Source organism: Vicugna pacos, chromosome 32, assembly GCF_048564905.1.
Source record: "Vicugna pacos chromosome 32, VicPac4, whole genome shotgun sequence".
NCBI lineage: Eukaryota > Metazoa > Chordata > Mammalia > Artiodactyla > Camelidae > Vicugna > Vicugna pacos.
In genome coordinates, this window is record NC_133018.1 from 24,047,451 (window position 1) to 24,063,165 (window position 15,715).

General features: G+C 52.7%; 1 protein-coding gene across 2 annotated transcripts in view; it reads left to right on the top strand.

The window, feature by feature from the left end:
- ADGRD1 (adhesion G protein-coupled receptor D1) overlaps nucleotides 1-15,715 on the top strand; it is a 125,640-nt gene that overhangs the window by 30,140 nt on the left and 79,785 nt on the right. For both annotated transcript variants that reach the window (XM_072953375.1, XM_072953376.1), the window contains 6 exons: nucleotides 942-1,006; nucleotides 2,079-2,234; nucleotides 6,176-6,235; nucleotides 9,229-9,346; nucleotides 10,276-10,386; nucleotides 12,268-12,343. In XM_072953375.1, the coding sequence (XP_072809476.1) occupies nucleotides 942-1,006; nucleotides 2,079-2,234; nucleotides 6,176-6,235; nucleotides 9,229-9,346; nucleotides 10,276-10,386; nucleotides 12,268-12,343 (586 nt within the window). The remainder of the gene's footprint in view (nucleotides 1-941; nucleotides 1,007-2,078; nucleotides 2,235-6,175; nucleotides 6,236-9,228; nucleotides 9,347-10,275; nucleotides 10,387-12,267; nucleotides 12,344-15,715) is intronic.

The window sequence follows — 15,715 nt, forward strand, 5'->3', positions numbered from 1 at the left end:
CTGCGGGCAGAGTTTCATTGTCCTCCACTTTCTCTGCCGGACTCACAAGTGAAATGTAATTTGATGGCTCCTGGGCCTCCCAGGAGCGAATGTCACTCTGACTTGGAGAACAGAGTCTGGGGCCCTGGGTTGCCCAGCAGTGTCACACTTTCTGCTCTCACCAGCTACCCAGCCCGACCCCCACCCACGGGGTCATTTACTTCTGGAACCAGCAGGGGGGTGATGAGGCCACTTCCTCAGGCCACCGAAAGCTACCGGAGGGGTTTCCAGCAGTGAAGCAGCGTGTCTAGTCAAGTCTGTGTCCTCACCAGGGAATACTAAGATTAGGAATCGTTGGTGGAAACAGGCAGAAAACAGCAAATCACGGCTAAGTCTTTGACCTGAGATGTCTTCATTGTTGTAATTGTTCGTATTTAACCAAATAGGGTCTTTAATAGAAAGAATAATTAGAGTCCTCGGGGTGGAAAGGGCTCAGGAAGATAGACCCCCCATGTCACTGGGGTCCACTCCCGCATCCCCTCGCTGGGAGGGGAGGTGGCCAGGTCTCCTGTCTGTCCCAGCCCGATGGTTCACAGAGCTCTGTATTTTATCTCCGACTAGTCCAGATGCAAAGGAAATCCATTTCCTCTGCTTCTTTATTTGAAATCAGCAAAAAGCCTGTGTAAAATCATCTTTTTCTGTGATGACTTGCATGATGGGTGTTGCAAAGCAATTTAGATTATACATAGAAAAATAATTGGACCTGGGAAAATCCATGCCATCTAGCCATCCAGCCAATTTATTAGCCCTGATCTTCCCAGCAACGTTCCTCCTTAGAACATTCTCAGGCTGGCTTAGTTGCGTCTGAAGCTAGTAGGTTTCTGAACAAGGACAAGCCTTCCTGGGGGTGAACCTGGTGACCATGTTTTAGTCCCTAATTAAGCATTATCGATTTTTTCCAGGAAAGCATGTCTTCTTGTCTTCAACACCACCAAGCCTCTTCATGACACCCACAGCAAACACCATGGTGAGCCGACACATTTATCTTTTGTCCCCCATCTTGGTGATGTCTTGTTGCTGATTTTTCGCTTGGACTGTATGCGGGCAGAGTGGGAGTCGCACTAGACAGCCTGGCTCTCCCTCACTGGCAGGATAGTGTCTGGGAGGAAATATACATGGAGGGGAGGCTGACTTTGGCACTAATTCCTGATGCTCAGAGTGACTAAAGGGAAGTCCCTCTGCTTCCCAGGGCCTGTAGCCTCAGGTGCCTCCACGGAGCAGTCAAGACTGTCTGGGGACACCTGGACACTGAGCCTGTTTGCCAGTGCACCTGGCACAGTGAGCACAGAGCGAGGACGAGCTGGCCTTGATGCTTGACTTCTTCCTTTGCCATTGTCTTCCTTTTTGGGGGGTGGAGTGGGTAATTAGGTTTGCTTGCTTGCTTGCTTGCTTGTTTGTTTACTAACGGAGGTTCTGGGGATTGAACCCAGGACCTCGTGCATGCTAAGCATGTGCTCTACCACTGAGCGACATCCACCCCATCCCTTACGCCATTTTTTCCTGATGTTTGAGGAAAGGATGAATTCATTTAGAAAGCATTCCCCTCTGGAATTAGCATTTGTGATCAAACAATTTTTCTTCCACGAGGACTTTAATGTCAATTGCGAGTGAGCAGACTCTAGAACCATCTGCTTGGGGTCAAATCCCGGTTCCACCAGTCATTTCTGCACAAGCGTCTTGATGCTTAGTTTCGTCTGTCAAACGGGTGTGTTATTTCGTGAGGCTGTTGTAAGGATGAAATGTTAGCATATGTAAAACAGCCACAAGAGTGTCTGGTGTACGGTAGGCCCTATTACTCTTATTATTGCGGTGTAAGAAGCACAAGACCCAGAGGATCCACTGAACTTCTGTAGAACATCTCGGCTTTAGTTCTTAATAGGAACGCAGGTCTCAGATTTCTTAAAGATTTTTCTTTTTAATGAAGGTACTGGGGATTGAACCCAGGACCTCGTGCATGCTAAGCGTGTGCTCTACCACTGAGCTCTCTACCCACCACCCTTCCTAAATAATTTATTTTAAATGTCGCTGATTTCTTTTAGCCACCCACCAATGCCTACCATCCCATCATAACCAACTTGACAGAGGAGAGGAAGAACTTCCAGAGTGCTGGAGTTGTTTTGAATTACCTCCAAAATGTGTCCCTCAGCTTACCCAATAAATCCCTCTCGGAGGAAACAGGACTGAATCTCACCAAGGTAAAGCTGTTTGATTTCTGTGCCGAGCGGATCGGGGATGGCCGACTGTCAGACTGTGGCCCACAGATGTGTCTTGTTTAACTTACACAGAGTTTAAAAATTAGAAACTGTATAAGTCTGGACTTGAGACTTCTCACAAACAAACCAGGTGGTGTAGCCACTCCAGCCAGCTCTGCACAGCTCCGTGGGGCCTCCTTCTGATGGGACTCAACCCTTCATTTCTTTTTCTCAGTACTCAGCCAGCCTGGCCCATCTCCCCATCTACCTGGCCCCCGTAGGCATTCGGGTTTGGAGCTCCTGTTCTAAATTCTGCCGTCTCCCTTGTATCAGGTAAAAGGTGGAGCTGGGTCTTCGGCAGATTTAGCTGTGGGGCCATAGTGGGACCCCAGCGCTGTGACTTGTATCTCAGTGGGAATTCCCAGGCTCATCCAAATCATTTTGTAAATGCACCGTGCAAGGCATTGGCACCAAGGTGCTTTCTCTTTTCATTCTCCTCAAAATCTTTCCAGGCCAAGGTAGAGGAGGATGCTGGGCTCTCGTGGACTTGATAACTTCAATCTCAGCACCAGGGCTCTTGGCTGATGTGGAGACAGAAGGGGTGTTTGAGTAGTTTCACTTCAAAAGTACAGTATAAGGGTGAAGAGCAGGATGTGCAGGGTCTGACTGCCGGGCTGAATATCCCTCTGCTGGTTACTTCCTGTGCACCCTTGGTCATGTTACTTAACACCTCTTTGCCTCACTTTGCTCATCTGAGAAGTGGGGGAGATACAGTAGTAGTCACCCCATCGGGGACTAAATGGGTTCCTCTGCAAAGCCTGATGAGTACTTTTTAAGGGTTCTGAATTCGTACTGGTTGCTGAAAACAGACCCAGAGAAGCACCCAAAGCAGCAGGTGAAAGCACGTGTTCAGTAAACAGAGACACCCTGAAATGCAGGGCGGGCCCCAACAGCTTTCCTGCCCAGGTGAGGGAGGCAAGGGACTTCTCAGATTGCTTTCATCCATTCATAGCACATGCTAGGTCTGGGGCTGCAGGATGGCTGAGAGCCACTTCCTGCCTCCAAGAGGCTCAGGGCTGAAGGGCAAGGGTGGACCACGGGCTCTGAAAAGCGCTGGAAGGCGAGGTGCGGAGCTGCAGGAACCGGGGGGTTCAGGGCTCTAGCAAACCCAGCTCTGTGTCCTAGCACGCCTCCGCTTCCAGACTCACTCACCCAGGGCTCTCTCTGGTATAACAGTTGTGACCGCAGATCACCAATATGACTAAATACTTTTCAAAAAATAAAAATCAGAGCATTTAATCGCTTGCCTCCAGGCAAATCGGTTTCTTCGGCGTTCAGTCACGGCAGGGGTCCGGGAGGCAGCCCTCCGGCTCCCTCGGCACCTGCTGTTTCCCGGGCGGCGCGGGGGCAGCTGCACACACGACGCCTCACTGACGGCGACCCTGCGAGAAAGGAGGGGGGAGGGCGCCGCTGCCTTTATGGGGAGGGACTGTCTTTCCCATGAGTCCCTCTGCCAATATCCCCTCACATGACCGTGCCTAGACCAATCACTGGCCGAGGGGAGGGTCCCGGCGTGCTGCCTCAGCCAATCACAGGAGATGTGGGCGGGGCCGAGGCGGCCCGAGCACTTCCGGGCTCCCCACGTGAGCCCAGCGGTCTGGGTGTGAGGCTGCCCAGAGGGAGGAGGCTGCCGGGAGGGCTCGGGCCTCTCCGCAGCCTTGACGGGGTGTCTGTGCGGGAACAGAGAATCCAGTGCAGGTCTCCTTGGGAAACGCTTCCTGAGCTTGGTGATTCCCTCTTTGCTTTGACTCCCTTCTCCCCTCGCCCAGACGGGACAGTCAGAGGTCGTAAGCTCAGGTGCGTGCAGGGGCCAAATAAGGTAAATGGATGCCGGGGTCAGATGGACAATAGGGAGGAGTGGAGACTGTGGCAAACTGGAAGGCACCCACCCACAGGGAGGAGCAGCTAGCTGCTCCGAGTCACCTGATTTTAATCTTTACCATGACCGCTTCTGGTTTTGCAAGCAAAGCTCCATACCTGGATTTTTTTTTTTTTTTAGAAAATCATCCAATTTTAAAAAATAGACAGCTGACTGAAATTTAAAAGCAATTATGGACAAACCAAATCAAAGACAGTCATGAGGCAGATTTGGCCTGTGGGCCATCAGTTTGAGACCTCTGGTGTGGATCCGTGTGGAGATACCCAACTCTCAGTGTCCCGGAGAGGAATCATGCCGATGTACCCAGAACTCCACCAATCTCTGATTTGCTGAGAAATAAAAATCTTTGGCATCCATTATCCAATTTTCCATGAAGTCCTGGCTTCTCACCACTGATAGTTGAACAGGAAAATGACAAGAATTCATTTCCTGTGCTGGGTAATAAAGTGGTCATTAGCCACAAGTGGCTCCTGGACACCTGAACTGTGGCCAGTTCAAATTAGGATGTGCTGTAAGTGTAAAATACACATGGAATTTCTAAAATTTAGTTTAACAGAAGAATGTGAAATGCCAAATTGATCATTTTTACAGTGATTACCTGTTGCAGTGATATTTTAGGTTTATTGGACCAAGTAGAATATGTTATTAAAATTAATTTCACCAGTTTTCTTTTTACTTTTTAAAATACAGCTACTAGAAAATTTAAAATAAAAATGTGGCTCCCGTTGAATTTCTATTCAGCTGAACCACTCTAGATCAGGAGTCAGTAAACTATAGCCCTGGGGCCAAATCTAGCCCATTGCCTGTTCTTGGAAATAAAATTTTGCCGTACCACACTCATTTACTTGTGTGTTGTCTATGGCTAATTTTGCCCGACAGTGGCAGGACTGAGGGTTTGTGACAGAGTGAGGGTATAGCACATAAAGCCTGAATTTTCTACTAGGTACCCTTTAAAAACAAAAAAGTGCTGGTCCTTGGTCTACATTATAAACTCTGCCCAGTGAGGACAGAGATCACGGTTGGTTTTTTTAATTCTAAATTCTTCAGCATTGCACTTAGGGTCTTAATATCTATAAAATAAATATAAATGAAAGAGTGAGGGGTTTTGGTGATGTATTCTCTACATATTTAGTGTCTAAATGTGTGAGGAAGAACGGGATTTTTTCCTGAGAGGGCAGTTTGTTGGAAATACAAGAGACTTAGATCAGGCTCTAAGTGTAATTCTGATAGTAGGAGACACAGTTAAAAACCCACGTGAGTAATGAAATGAGGGAGACAGACTAGGTGTAGCCATAGGGCGGGGTGAGGACTGGGGTGACCCGGGGAATGCACATCTGCCCAAGGGAGCAGCTGCTGTTCAATTCTGGTCAGTGGCAGCCATGTGGGATAGTGGGGTAGGGATTGTTCTAGCTTCTGCTTTTTTTTTTTTCAAAAGAACCAGGAAACACATATATTTTCAGTTAAATCTCCCAGTTTGAAGATGTTAGAAGCTAACTTCCTTTTTCAGAACAGTAGTGAGCCAAACCAGACATGGTTTTAAGGTGATTTTGACCAAGTGCCCCCAAGTAACTTCTGCTTTATGGAGAGGTAATTTCCAATGAACAAGTGTTTTGTTTTGTTTAATGCCAGGGAAAGCATATTGAGCATGATTTGTTTGTTTATTCATTCAGCCGTTCGTTCATTCATTCATTCATTCATTCATTCAACAGGCGTTTACTGAGGGCCTGGCACTGCGCTTAGGGCTTCTGCTGTAACTAAATGGTGTTCATTCTGACATCTGAATGCTTCTCGTTGCCTAAAGGGTTGTCACAGGGAAAAAAATGAGAAAACACGTATAAAAGGGCTTTGTAAAACATAACCCAATCCATTCATGTGAGCTATTTTCATTTACTACTTCACATATTCAAAACGCAGCCTGTGGCTGGCAGAGATGGGAAAATCGAAGGTCTTACGCCTCTGAGACTTAAGGACACGCACTCAGCAGTGTCGTCTTGTCTGCTTTTAGACTTTCTTGAAAACCGTGGGAGAGGTTCTTCGTTTGCCCAGTTGGACTGCCGTGTCAGAGGTAAGAGGAAAGACCATTTTGAACTTCAAAACGTACATACCTTGGGAGCCATTTTGTCTTCCTTGAAGGGGCGTTAACCTGGCCCCATCCTCATCTGTGAGGGAAACAGCCCTTAGTCCTGAGATCCGGGGTATAAAAGCTCATTTCGACTGGATAGATGACCTACTTGCCATGCTCTGTCTTCTCTGTGGACCAGAGTTCTGTGAGCATCGGGGACATGGTGCCGTTGTCAGTCGTGCGCAGGGAAATGGATTTCTTCATGAAGAATGTGGGCTTGTTTATCATTTTAATAATACATATATTTTCACCATCACATTGTTCCTGAATGATAATAAAACACATGTATAATGTTTAAAGATCACTAGATTAAATGAAAAAAGTAGAACATGTAACAATACACTTCATGATTTTCTTTTTAAATTGAAGTATAGTTGGTTTACAGTGTTGTGTTAATTTCTGGTGTACAGCATAATGCTTCAGTCACATATTATTTATATATATTTATATATATATATTCCTTTTCATATTTTTCTTCATTATAGGCTATTAATAGGCTATTTTCTGTGCTATACAGTGGGATCTTGTTGTTCATCTATTTTATGTATAGTAGTTAGTATCTGCAAATCCCAAACTCCCAATTTATCCCTCCACCTCTTCCCCTTAACCATAAATTTGTCTTCTGTGTCTGTGAATCTGGTTCTGTTTTGGAAATAAGTTCGTTTTTTTAAGATTCCATATATAAGTGATATCATATGATATTTTTCTTTCTCTTTCTGACTTACTTTACTTAGAATAATGATCTCCAGGTCCATCCATGTTGCTGCAAATGGCATTATTTTATTCTTTTTATGGCTGAGTAGTATTCCATTGTATATATACACCACATCTTCTTTATCCAGTCATCTGTCAATGGACATTTCACTTCATGATTTTAAGTGTAAAAATCAAAACAGCGTCTCTTTTTCTCTGTAATCAAAAGAATTAGAAAGGAGGTTAGAATACTTTTTGTTTTCTTTTTTAAAATAACTTTATTGATTTTACTTATTTAAGAAATAAAACAAGTGAATATGTTGTGGAGAAGTTAGAAAATGCAGATGATAAAAAGTATATAAAATAAAAGTCACCTGAAATCCTCAGGCTTAGAGATAATGTTAACACTCTTGTGCATATTCCTTAGAGTCTAGTTTTCAGTTCTCTTGTATGCATATATAGTCTGCACATATGCTATGGACCTGAGTTTACCCATTTTCCTTCAGTATGTCAAGAGCACTTCCCAATGATATTACATATTCTTCCATGATGCTGTATCAGTCAGGCTAGGCTAGGCTGTGCTGCAGTAACAAATAGCTCCTACATCTCAGTGGCTCAACACAGTGGACATTTACTTCTTACTCCTGCCAAGTCTGATATGGGTCAGAGGAGCCTCTTCTCCACCCAGTGACCTGAGGATCCTGGCTTGGTCCATTTTCTAATGTCTCTGTCTCAGCACATAACTTCCAAGGTTACCCCACCGTGGAGGTGGTGGAGAAAGACAAGACTCTTAACTGCCTTGCCTAGACTGGCCGCACACATACCAGTGTGACATTACACTGCTCCCTTTTCTGAACTCCTATAGTGTTCAATGCATATTTGCCAGTGTGAGGCAGAATGACATCTCATTCTCTCGTAAGTAATGAGATTGCTCCAGGGTTTACATTTTGTGAACTTTTTATTTGAATGAGATTGGACTTCACCTTGGCAGAGGGAGAAAAAAAATGGTCTTAAATTTAAGGCTGATGTGATCTTACCTAGAAACACATTAAAAAAAAAAAAGGCACAGCCCTCCAGAGTTCATGATTTCTTGAGGGGGTGGGGGTGCTGTGTGCAGGGCTGCTGCTGGGAACCACCCGGAGGCTGACCTGTGGAGGACCAGAGCAGATGTTTTTTTTGCATTGTTTTCAGTTAACTCTTCCTGAAGGCTCTGCTGCAAAACATGAATAACCATGAAACTATTCAGACCTAGGCAGGCTCTACTGTACATTAAAGAGGAGATATGAATCAGCCACCACCCAACAGAACTGCCTGCCAGAAACAGATTTTCCTGTGCTTAACTGTGCTTGGCTGATTGAAATCAGACACAGGCCTGAAGGAAAAGGTCTCACGTTGGCCTAAGTGTTCTATTTCCAGCTCATTGGACTCTCGTGGAGCATGTGTTTGTGAGAACCCCGAGGACGCTTAGCAACAGACAGATGTTTGTTTCAGAAAGGCGGGAAGGAGGGGAGGCAGTGAGGCAGAGATTCACACGCTGCGCTCCTGCGGGAACCTGAGAGGCCCCTCCCTGCTCAACCTGTGTCTGACGATGAGTGACAGCTCAGTCTGAGCTCACTGCAGAGAAATGGGGTGGCCAGGAGGGACCCCTGCCTTCTTGGGGTGGCACCCACTGGGATCTCTTTTGCTGTGGGGCCTCAGAGTGAGTGTGGGGACTCCCACGGGGGAAGGGCATGCTAGCTAGCACATGGGGGAGGCCAGGGATGACTTGGGGTGCTGGCGTCTCCGAAGCACCTGCCCCTTCATGGAGATCAGGAAAAAACTGCTAGCATCCTCACTTTGGAGGGTATTTGGGGCTGATTACCCTCCTCCTCGTGAGACAGAAGGGGATGCAGCTGGAGGGGCAGGTCAGAGACCTGCCAGGGTCCCCAGAGAGTTGAGGCTGGAGCCAGGACCAGGTCCCAGTCACTCGCGTCTGAGCATGGATGCCTTGGAGCCGATGGGCTGGGTGACCTCCGTGGTCGCCTCCGCGCCTGTCAAGTAGGGTAGGGGTGTGACCCTCTCCTCTCCCGGGAGCGTGAGGACAGAGCCTGGCCCGTGAGGCGGCTCAGCAGGTGCTGGCGGTGCTCCTTTGGAGGAATGTTGACGGCGAGCACCGTGCCTGACTGTGCGTTTGGTGCCTCCTTCTCCCGCCATCACTGCATGAGCTCCCTCTTCACGTCTCCTTCCTCTTGTGGTGTTTTCAGGACAGCGCCGTGGTGCTGGGCTTGATAGAAACCGTCGACGCCGTCCTGGGCCACATATCTTCCAACCTGCAGGCCAGCGAGCCCCAGGTCACCATCGCGGGCTCCTCGTCCATGGCAGGTAGCTCGGCGCGCGTGCGCGGGCGGGGACCGGCGGGGCGCGGGGCGCGTTTCCCTCGGCGCCGCGCGCCAGCAGCAGGGACAGCGCTGTCCCGCGTCCTAAACTACGTTGCCCGAGGCGCGGTCACATTTTGGAGGAAGGCGGAGTTCGGTCACGGCGGCCGTGCTCAGCGCGCTGCTCATGCAGGACCATGTGAACCTTGGATGCTGACTTGGGGGCCAAACTCATCTCGTATGACAACGGCCTGGAGTGTCCGTGGGGTAACGGGCGCACGGTCAGGTTTCCCACGGTCAGCTGGAGGCTTTGCCAAGATAACCCTCGCGCAGCCCCTGCAAGCAGACGTCTCGGCCCTTCTGTTTGAAAGTCTATATCTGGCGAGCATGGCAGAGCGAATACGTCACCCCAGAGCCAAGCTCTGGGAAGTAAGCTGAATTCACCCACTTGGGTTAGTTTTAACGGGAGTTTGTCGGCCAGGATAGCTCCCTCCGGGGTGGGATGATGTGTCTGCCTCTCGTCAAAGATGGGTGTCTGAGGTGTTTTCATGGGCTCCCCAGCCTGGAGGAGGAGCCCCCCCCCGCCCCCAGCACAGGGGTCTCCCTGCAGGACTGGGTGCAGCCAGTGCCTGAGGCATCTGGAGCCGAGGGGCTGCCCCAAGGGCGGAGGGGTCACTGCAGGCCTGGAGCCCCCACAGCGTGTGGCGGGCAGACATGCCAGCCACACGGTTGCAATTTCCACCCTGAATGCACCTACTTTTTAGGTCCTCGTTTCCTAAAGGTAATTACACTCCCCAGGAGAGCTCTTTCTGTTAAAAAAAAAAAAGAAGAAGAAGAAAAAAGAAAGAAAAGAAAAGGCAAAAGCAGACGGGGTTTACAGCCCGGTTTCCTGCCCTGCAGCCGACTGACTGCAGCTTCCTCTCTGGCTTGTTCTAGACTTTTCAGTGGCCAGACTCCTACCCAAGACCATGAACTCCTCCCACTACCGCTTCCCGGCCCACGGCCAGAGCTACATCGAGATCCCCCAAGAGGCTTTTCACAGCCAAGGTGAGCACAGCCGCAGACCCCTGCAGCCCGGGACCCTGGGGGGAGACGCAACCTGGAGAGCTTTGGCCTGGCCTGGCCAAGGGGCTGCCCGGCCTCCTCCCGGTCCCGGCGGGGGCGGCTCTGGGCCAGGTCTCCGTGGTGGGAACACAGTGTGTCGCTGGAGGAGCCTAACGTGTTCTCCCAGGCTCACTCCAAGTCCGCGCCAGCCCAGCGAGCCGGGACTGGGGAGGAGGGGCCGGGAATCCGCATCCTGGGCAGCCCGCTGGGTGATTTTGGTCCTCCGGGCGGGAGGCTGTGCGTCCTCTTGAATCTGCACGGCTCCTCGCTAGCAGAACTTGAACGGGTGTGACCGCCTCCCCGCTCAGGGCGGCCTCAGGCTGGGTGAGGGGGTCTGCCTGCTCAGGGACCCCGGGTCCTCCTGGGCAGGATGAAGCCGAGGGCTGTAATGAACCAGCAGCCGAGGTGACCCTGGTTACTCCATCCGGGGCCCCAGGTGGTTCTGGCCGTTTTTGCTGCAGTGACTGTCCCCTCTGCCCCTTGAAAGGTGACTGCGCTCTGCAGGCCTGTCCCTTCCTGCCAGGGGCCTTGGGCAGTCAGGGAGTCGTGGGTTCTTAGCTCCTGACAACCTGGCCAGAGGCCACATGCTTCCTGGTTCTGCCTTGTTGACTGGGGACCAGGCTGGGTGATGCAGGACCGTGATGGCCTCTCCCAGCAAGGAGTCGTCACTCCCTGGCCCTCGGGAGCCCTCCTCTGTTCCCTGCTCCCTCTAGTTGGCTGGTGTGACAGGTGCTCCGGGATGTCAGGTGTGTCCTGCCCTCAGGGGGCCGTCCCCCCAACACTCAGGGTGAACGGGGGAGTGCAGTTCAGGGGCGGACAATGCCACGGGTGACCGGCTGCGTATGCGATCCTTTCTCATCTCACGCCCCCCGGCTGCATGGAGTGTTGGAAATCCTCAGTTTTGCAGAACTGGCAGGGCCACAGCCTCGTGGTCTGTACATATGGAAACTTCTCACACTTGGCAGGAGAACGTATTAGTCACAGCACCGACGCTGTGGCTGGAATTTTTGGCCTCGAATCCTGGCTCGGCCACTTACCGGCTGTGTGGCTTGGACAAGTTGCTGCACGTGCCGGGCCTCAGTTTCCTTTTCTGTGAAACAGGGGGCAGTCAGAGTACCTGCCTCAGTGCGTGGCAGTGGGAACTGAACCAGCAAAGCCCTCATCCCGGGCCGGGCCCACGGGGAGCGGTGAGCGCGATCAGCATTGCTGACTGCATTTGTGAAATGCTAACACCCTCCACAGAGTCCGGAAGAACTGAGAAGTCAGCTCGCGGCTTGCTTCCCCCAGCCTCCTGTTGAGCTGGTGGAGGGAAGTAACGGAATATATGATTCCGGCTTCCAAGTTGTGATATTCTGAGAGGTGGGACCCAGCCGGAGGCATGACAGACGTCGGGGTGACTTGTGAATCCTGCTTCTGCTGCCTCGCTCAAGTGCTGGCGTTGCTATAAATACTCCACGCAGACGGCCTCCGAGACGCGCTCACGGCTGCCGCGCTGGGCTGCGGCCGCAGCTGGAGGCTCGTGCTGTTCCTGGCGGGTCCGGCTCCCCCGGGAGCCGCAGCGTCTGTGCGGCGAGAGCTGGCTCGGGCGGGAGGCGGGGAGCGGTCGCCACGGTTGAATTCACAGTCGAAGAGTGGAGTGGGCTCTCGCCAGCTCTGACCCTGGGCGTCCCTCCCCACCTCCCCCCCTCCCCGGGAGCTGCCCGGCTCCTGGATGTGAGGTCCACGCTGCGTGTCACTGGGCGAGCGGGCCTGGCGAGGGCTTTGTGTCTCTCCCGCGTGTCCCCCGGGGTGCTGACAGGTGTCTGCCATCTGTTCTTTCCCCAGCTTGGACCACCGTCGTGGGCCTCCTCTACCACTCCATGCACTATTACCTGAGCAACATCCCGCCAGCCAACACCAAGTGAGTCTCCTGGGGCCGCACGGCATGGAGCGGGGAGAGGGCGTGCGGGTTTGCGAGGCGCTGACCTCGGTGTGTGCCAGAGGACTTGTGATGCCACTATCAGAGCGAGGGAGATGCAGGGACTCCTACACTGGGGGTCCGGCAAGTCCTGGGGCATGTGACAGCGCAGTGATGACCGTGTGGGTTCCACCTCGCTAGCTGTGTGGCCTTGGACAAGTGACTCGATTATTCTGAGCCTCAGTTTCCACTTCTGTGGGATGCGAGGCCGGCAGCACATGCTTACACCAGTCAAGACTGTGTGGGATGCATCAGCTTAGGCAGAAGGCCAGGGAACTAAGGGCTCGCGGGACTAAGAAGGGCCGTAGGCTGGCTTCAGGCATGGCTGGATCCAGGGACCCAGAGGATCTGTCTTGACCTGGCCTCTCTGTCCCCTGCCTCTGCCCTCCTCTGTGTTGGCTCATTTCCAGGCAGACCCCTCCATCGAGGCACGGCTAGCTCTTGTAGCTTCAGGCCCACATGGGTTTGGGTCCTGAGATCTCAAGAAGGAAAGTGAGTCTCTTTCGTGAATGAAAAGTCAGTTTCATTCAAAGCCCAGGGAGGTCTGTGACTGGCCCACTCAGATCAAGCGCCCATCCTGGCCCCCCAGTCATGGTGCGAGAGGATCCCGCTCTCTGATCCTGCTCTCTCACTGGCCACGTCTGCTCATGTGACCCTGTAGGGTTCAGGGGTGGGTCAGCCCTACTCAGACCACGGGGAGGGGCCGGTTCCCCAGGGAGCGATTAGGGAAGGTGGAAATATCATCGGGGAGGGGGGCCCGCTCCTCCCTTTCACGGGGTCGCTGGGAGGGAGCAGGAGGGCAGAGCCCAGGGCCCGTGCAGAGAAGGTGCCAACGAGGTGTGAGCCCAAGGGACTGTTTCTACAGTTAGTGTTTGGAGGATGGAACCACTTCTGGCAGGGCAGACCCGCCCCAGACAGGGGCTCAGTGGAGGGCAGCAGGCCGGCTCGGGTCCAGCTCCGTTCCCGGCCACCTGGCACAGCGCCCGGCCCAGAGTGGGGGCTCGGGAGAGGGCCCTGCATCTCAGAAGGAGCCATCCAGCGCCTTCTCCTCGGGCCCCAGCGAGGCCCCGCTTCCTGGCCCCACTGGACGGAGACTGGGAGCGCTGATGGGTGCAGGGAGGGCCATTCCTGCAAGTCTGCTCCACCTGCCGGTGGGGGGAGCCCGGGGGTGAGCTGCAGCTGGGGTCTGGCGTCATCGGTGGTGGGGAGCAGCGGCTGTTTGCCCCACCTACAGATGGAGGGTAGATGGCAAATACCTCCCCGTGGTGCCGGCGCCTGCGCCCTGCGGTCTCGTGTCTCTCCGATGAAGCGCCTCCCCCGACGCCTGATGTGAGGGGCCGCTCCTCCTGCAGACCCCTGGGGGAGGGCTGGGGTGGGCGGCACGCGGCCGTGGTTCACCTGTAGACCCGGAGGAAGGCCAGGTTCTGGGCCTCTCTTCGAGAAAGTCGCAAAGGAAGACGCAACCGACTTTCCTCCGAAACATCCCTTCTCGACTCTTTGGGGGAAATTTCTCCAAACCCGAGATTCTGAGTGAAAGGTGGACCCACTCGTGGCCCCCACGTACTTATTTAAGCTCTCTCTGCGGAAGGTTCAGACAGAAACGGACTTTCCAGTGAAATCCAGGAACACATATTTATGGCTGTTTCCGGGGCTCAGCTCCTCCTGCTCACTGCCCGACAGGCCAGTAAATTGAGGGGCGAGTTGTTGGGGGCGAGGAATAGCGACTTTCTTCGGAAAGCCAGCAGATGGAGAAGATGGCGGACTCGTGTCCCAAAGAACCATCTTCCCTGAGTTAGAATTCAGACTTCTTTTATACTCAGAGGGGAGGGAGCAAAGTCAGGCGTTTCCTGGGTCCGGTCAGCCTCCCGAGGGGTGTGTTAATTTCGTCCTTCCTGCAGTCGTTCCCAGGGGGCCTGGTCAGGGTGCTCCCTGTGAGCTCAACCAAGATGTTTTAGCTTAACGCGCATTCCCTGGGAGGCAGGTTCCCCAAGATGGGCCGTTATGTGTAACTTAAGCTCGTTGGTGAGCTTAGCACGTGCCTGGCTCCCTCCGTGCCTGCGTCCTCCTTTCTAAGAGGGGTGCCGGCTGTCCCGATGTCCGAGGGGCTCCGTGAGTGCTTAGCTCATGGTTTACATAAAGCGCGAAGCCCTGGAACGTGAGATGTTAAGCGCTCGCTGGCTTTATCCCTTCACAAGGTGGTTGGACATTCTCCCGTGATCTGCCTCTGAGATAATTAGCAAGTTGCACGCAGGATCAGAAGCAGACCAGTGGAATCGCACTGATAGCATTCTGGCGTCTGCACTTGCAGGCACTGCTGACTTCGTTCCGTTTTAGTTTTGTGCACGATCCTCTTCACCTGTTCATGGGTTTTGTGAGGTTGAAAAGACGTGGTGGAACCATAATGTCCTTTAAATCCCTCTGCAGGGTTGGGGGTGGAGTCAGCACGTGAGTTTAATGCACTGGGATGCATTCCCCAGCCCCACGCCCCGCCCTGTGTGGACCACTCAGGGCCCAAGTGACACCTGCCTGGGGCAACGCCTGACCGTCCACAGGTCCTGGGCGGGGCTTAGCTGGTCCCTGCAGGGCCGCCTGCACACAGCGGTCCTCCAAGTCTCCCCTCCCCTGGCCCCGCAGTACAAGGAGTGTTGAGTTCTTACTGATTCTCTTCCTGCCAGACAAGCGACTGGGATAACTGATGCCTTCAAACCAGCCACCTGAGCTGGACGGGGCAGGGTCACCTGCTCCCACTCCTCCTCCATAGGGGACATGCAGCCCAGAGCTCCAGCGGGCAGAGACGGGCTGAGACTGGCCCTCACGGTGTCAGTGTCTCGTTGATGGACACTCAGGTGCTTCAGAAGGATGCATTCCTGGAGGCTGACTCGGCTGAAATGTCTCCACTTCTTTGTAGAGTTAACGCCGAGCAATCAAGGCAGGAGCAATGACAGAGTCAGAATCCACGATCTTGCAGCCCTTGGTGTAGTCACTGATTCATCCTCTGTGCCAGCACCACTGGGTGAAGGGCCTTGGGGGCACAGGGCTGTCATTCACTGTCACCCCACGGGCTACCTGCTGATCACCAGGTGAGGAGGTCCCCAAGAGCAGAGTTGTTGTCAACCTCACTCCCACCAACAGGTCTCATCCAGCATCGGGACAGGCTGACATCCTGCGTCCCCCGAAGTGAAGCAGTGGGAAGGAGTCAGCGTGGCCGGTGGGGTCATCTTGCCCCCAGGTGCTTGACCAGAAGCCCCCATCAGGACACAGTCAAGGGACATTCTGCAAAACTTTGGTTTGGACTGGGGAACGTCCATGCAGTAG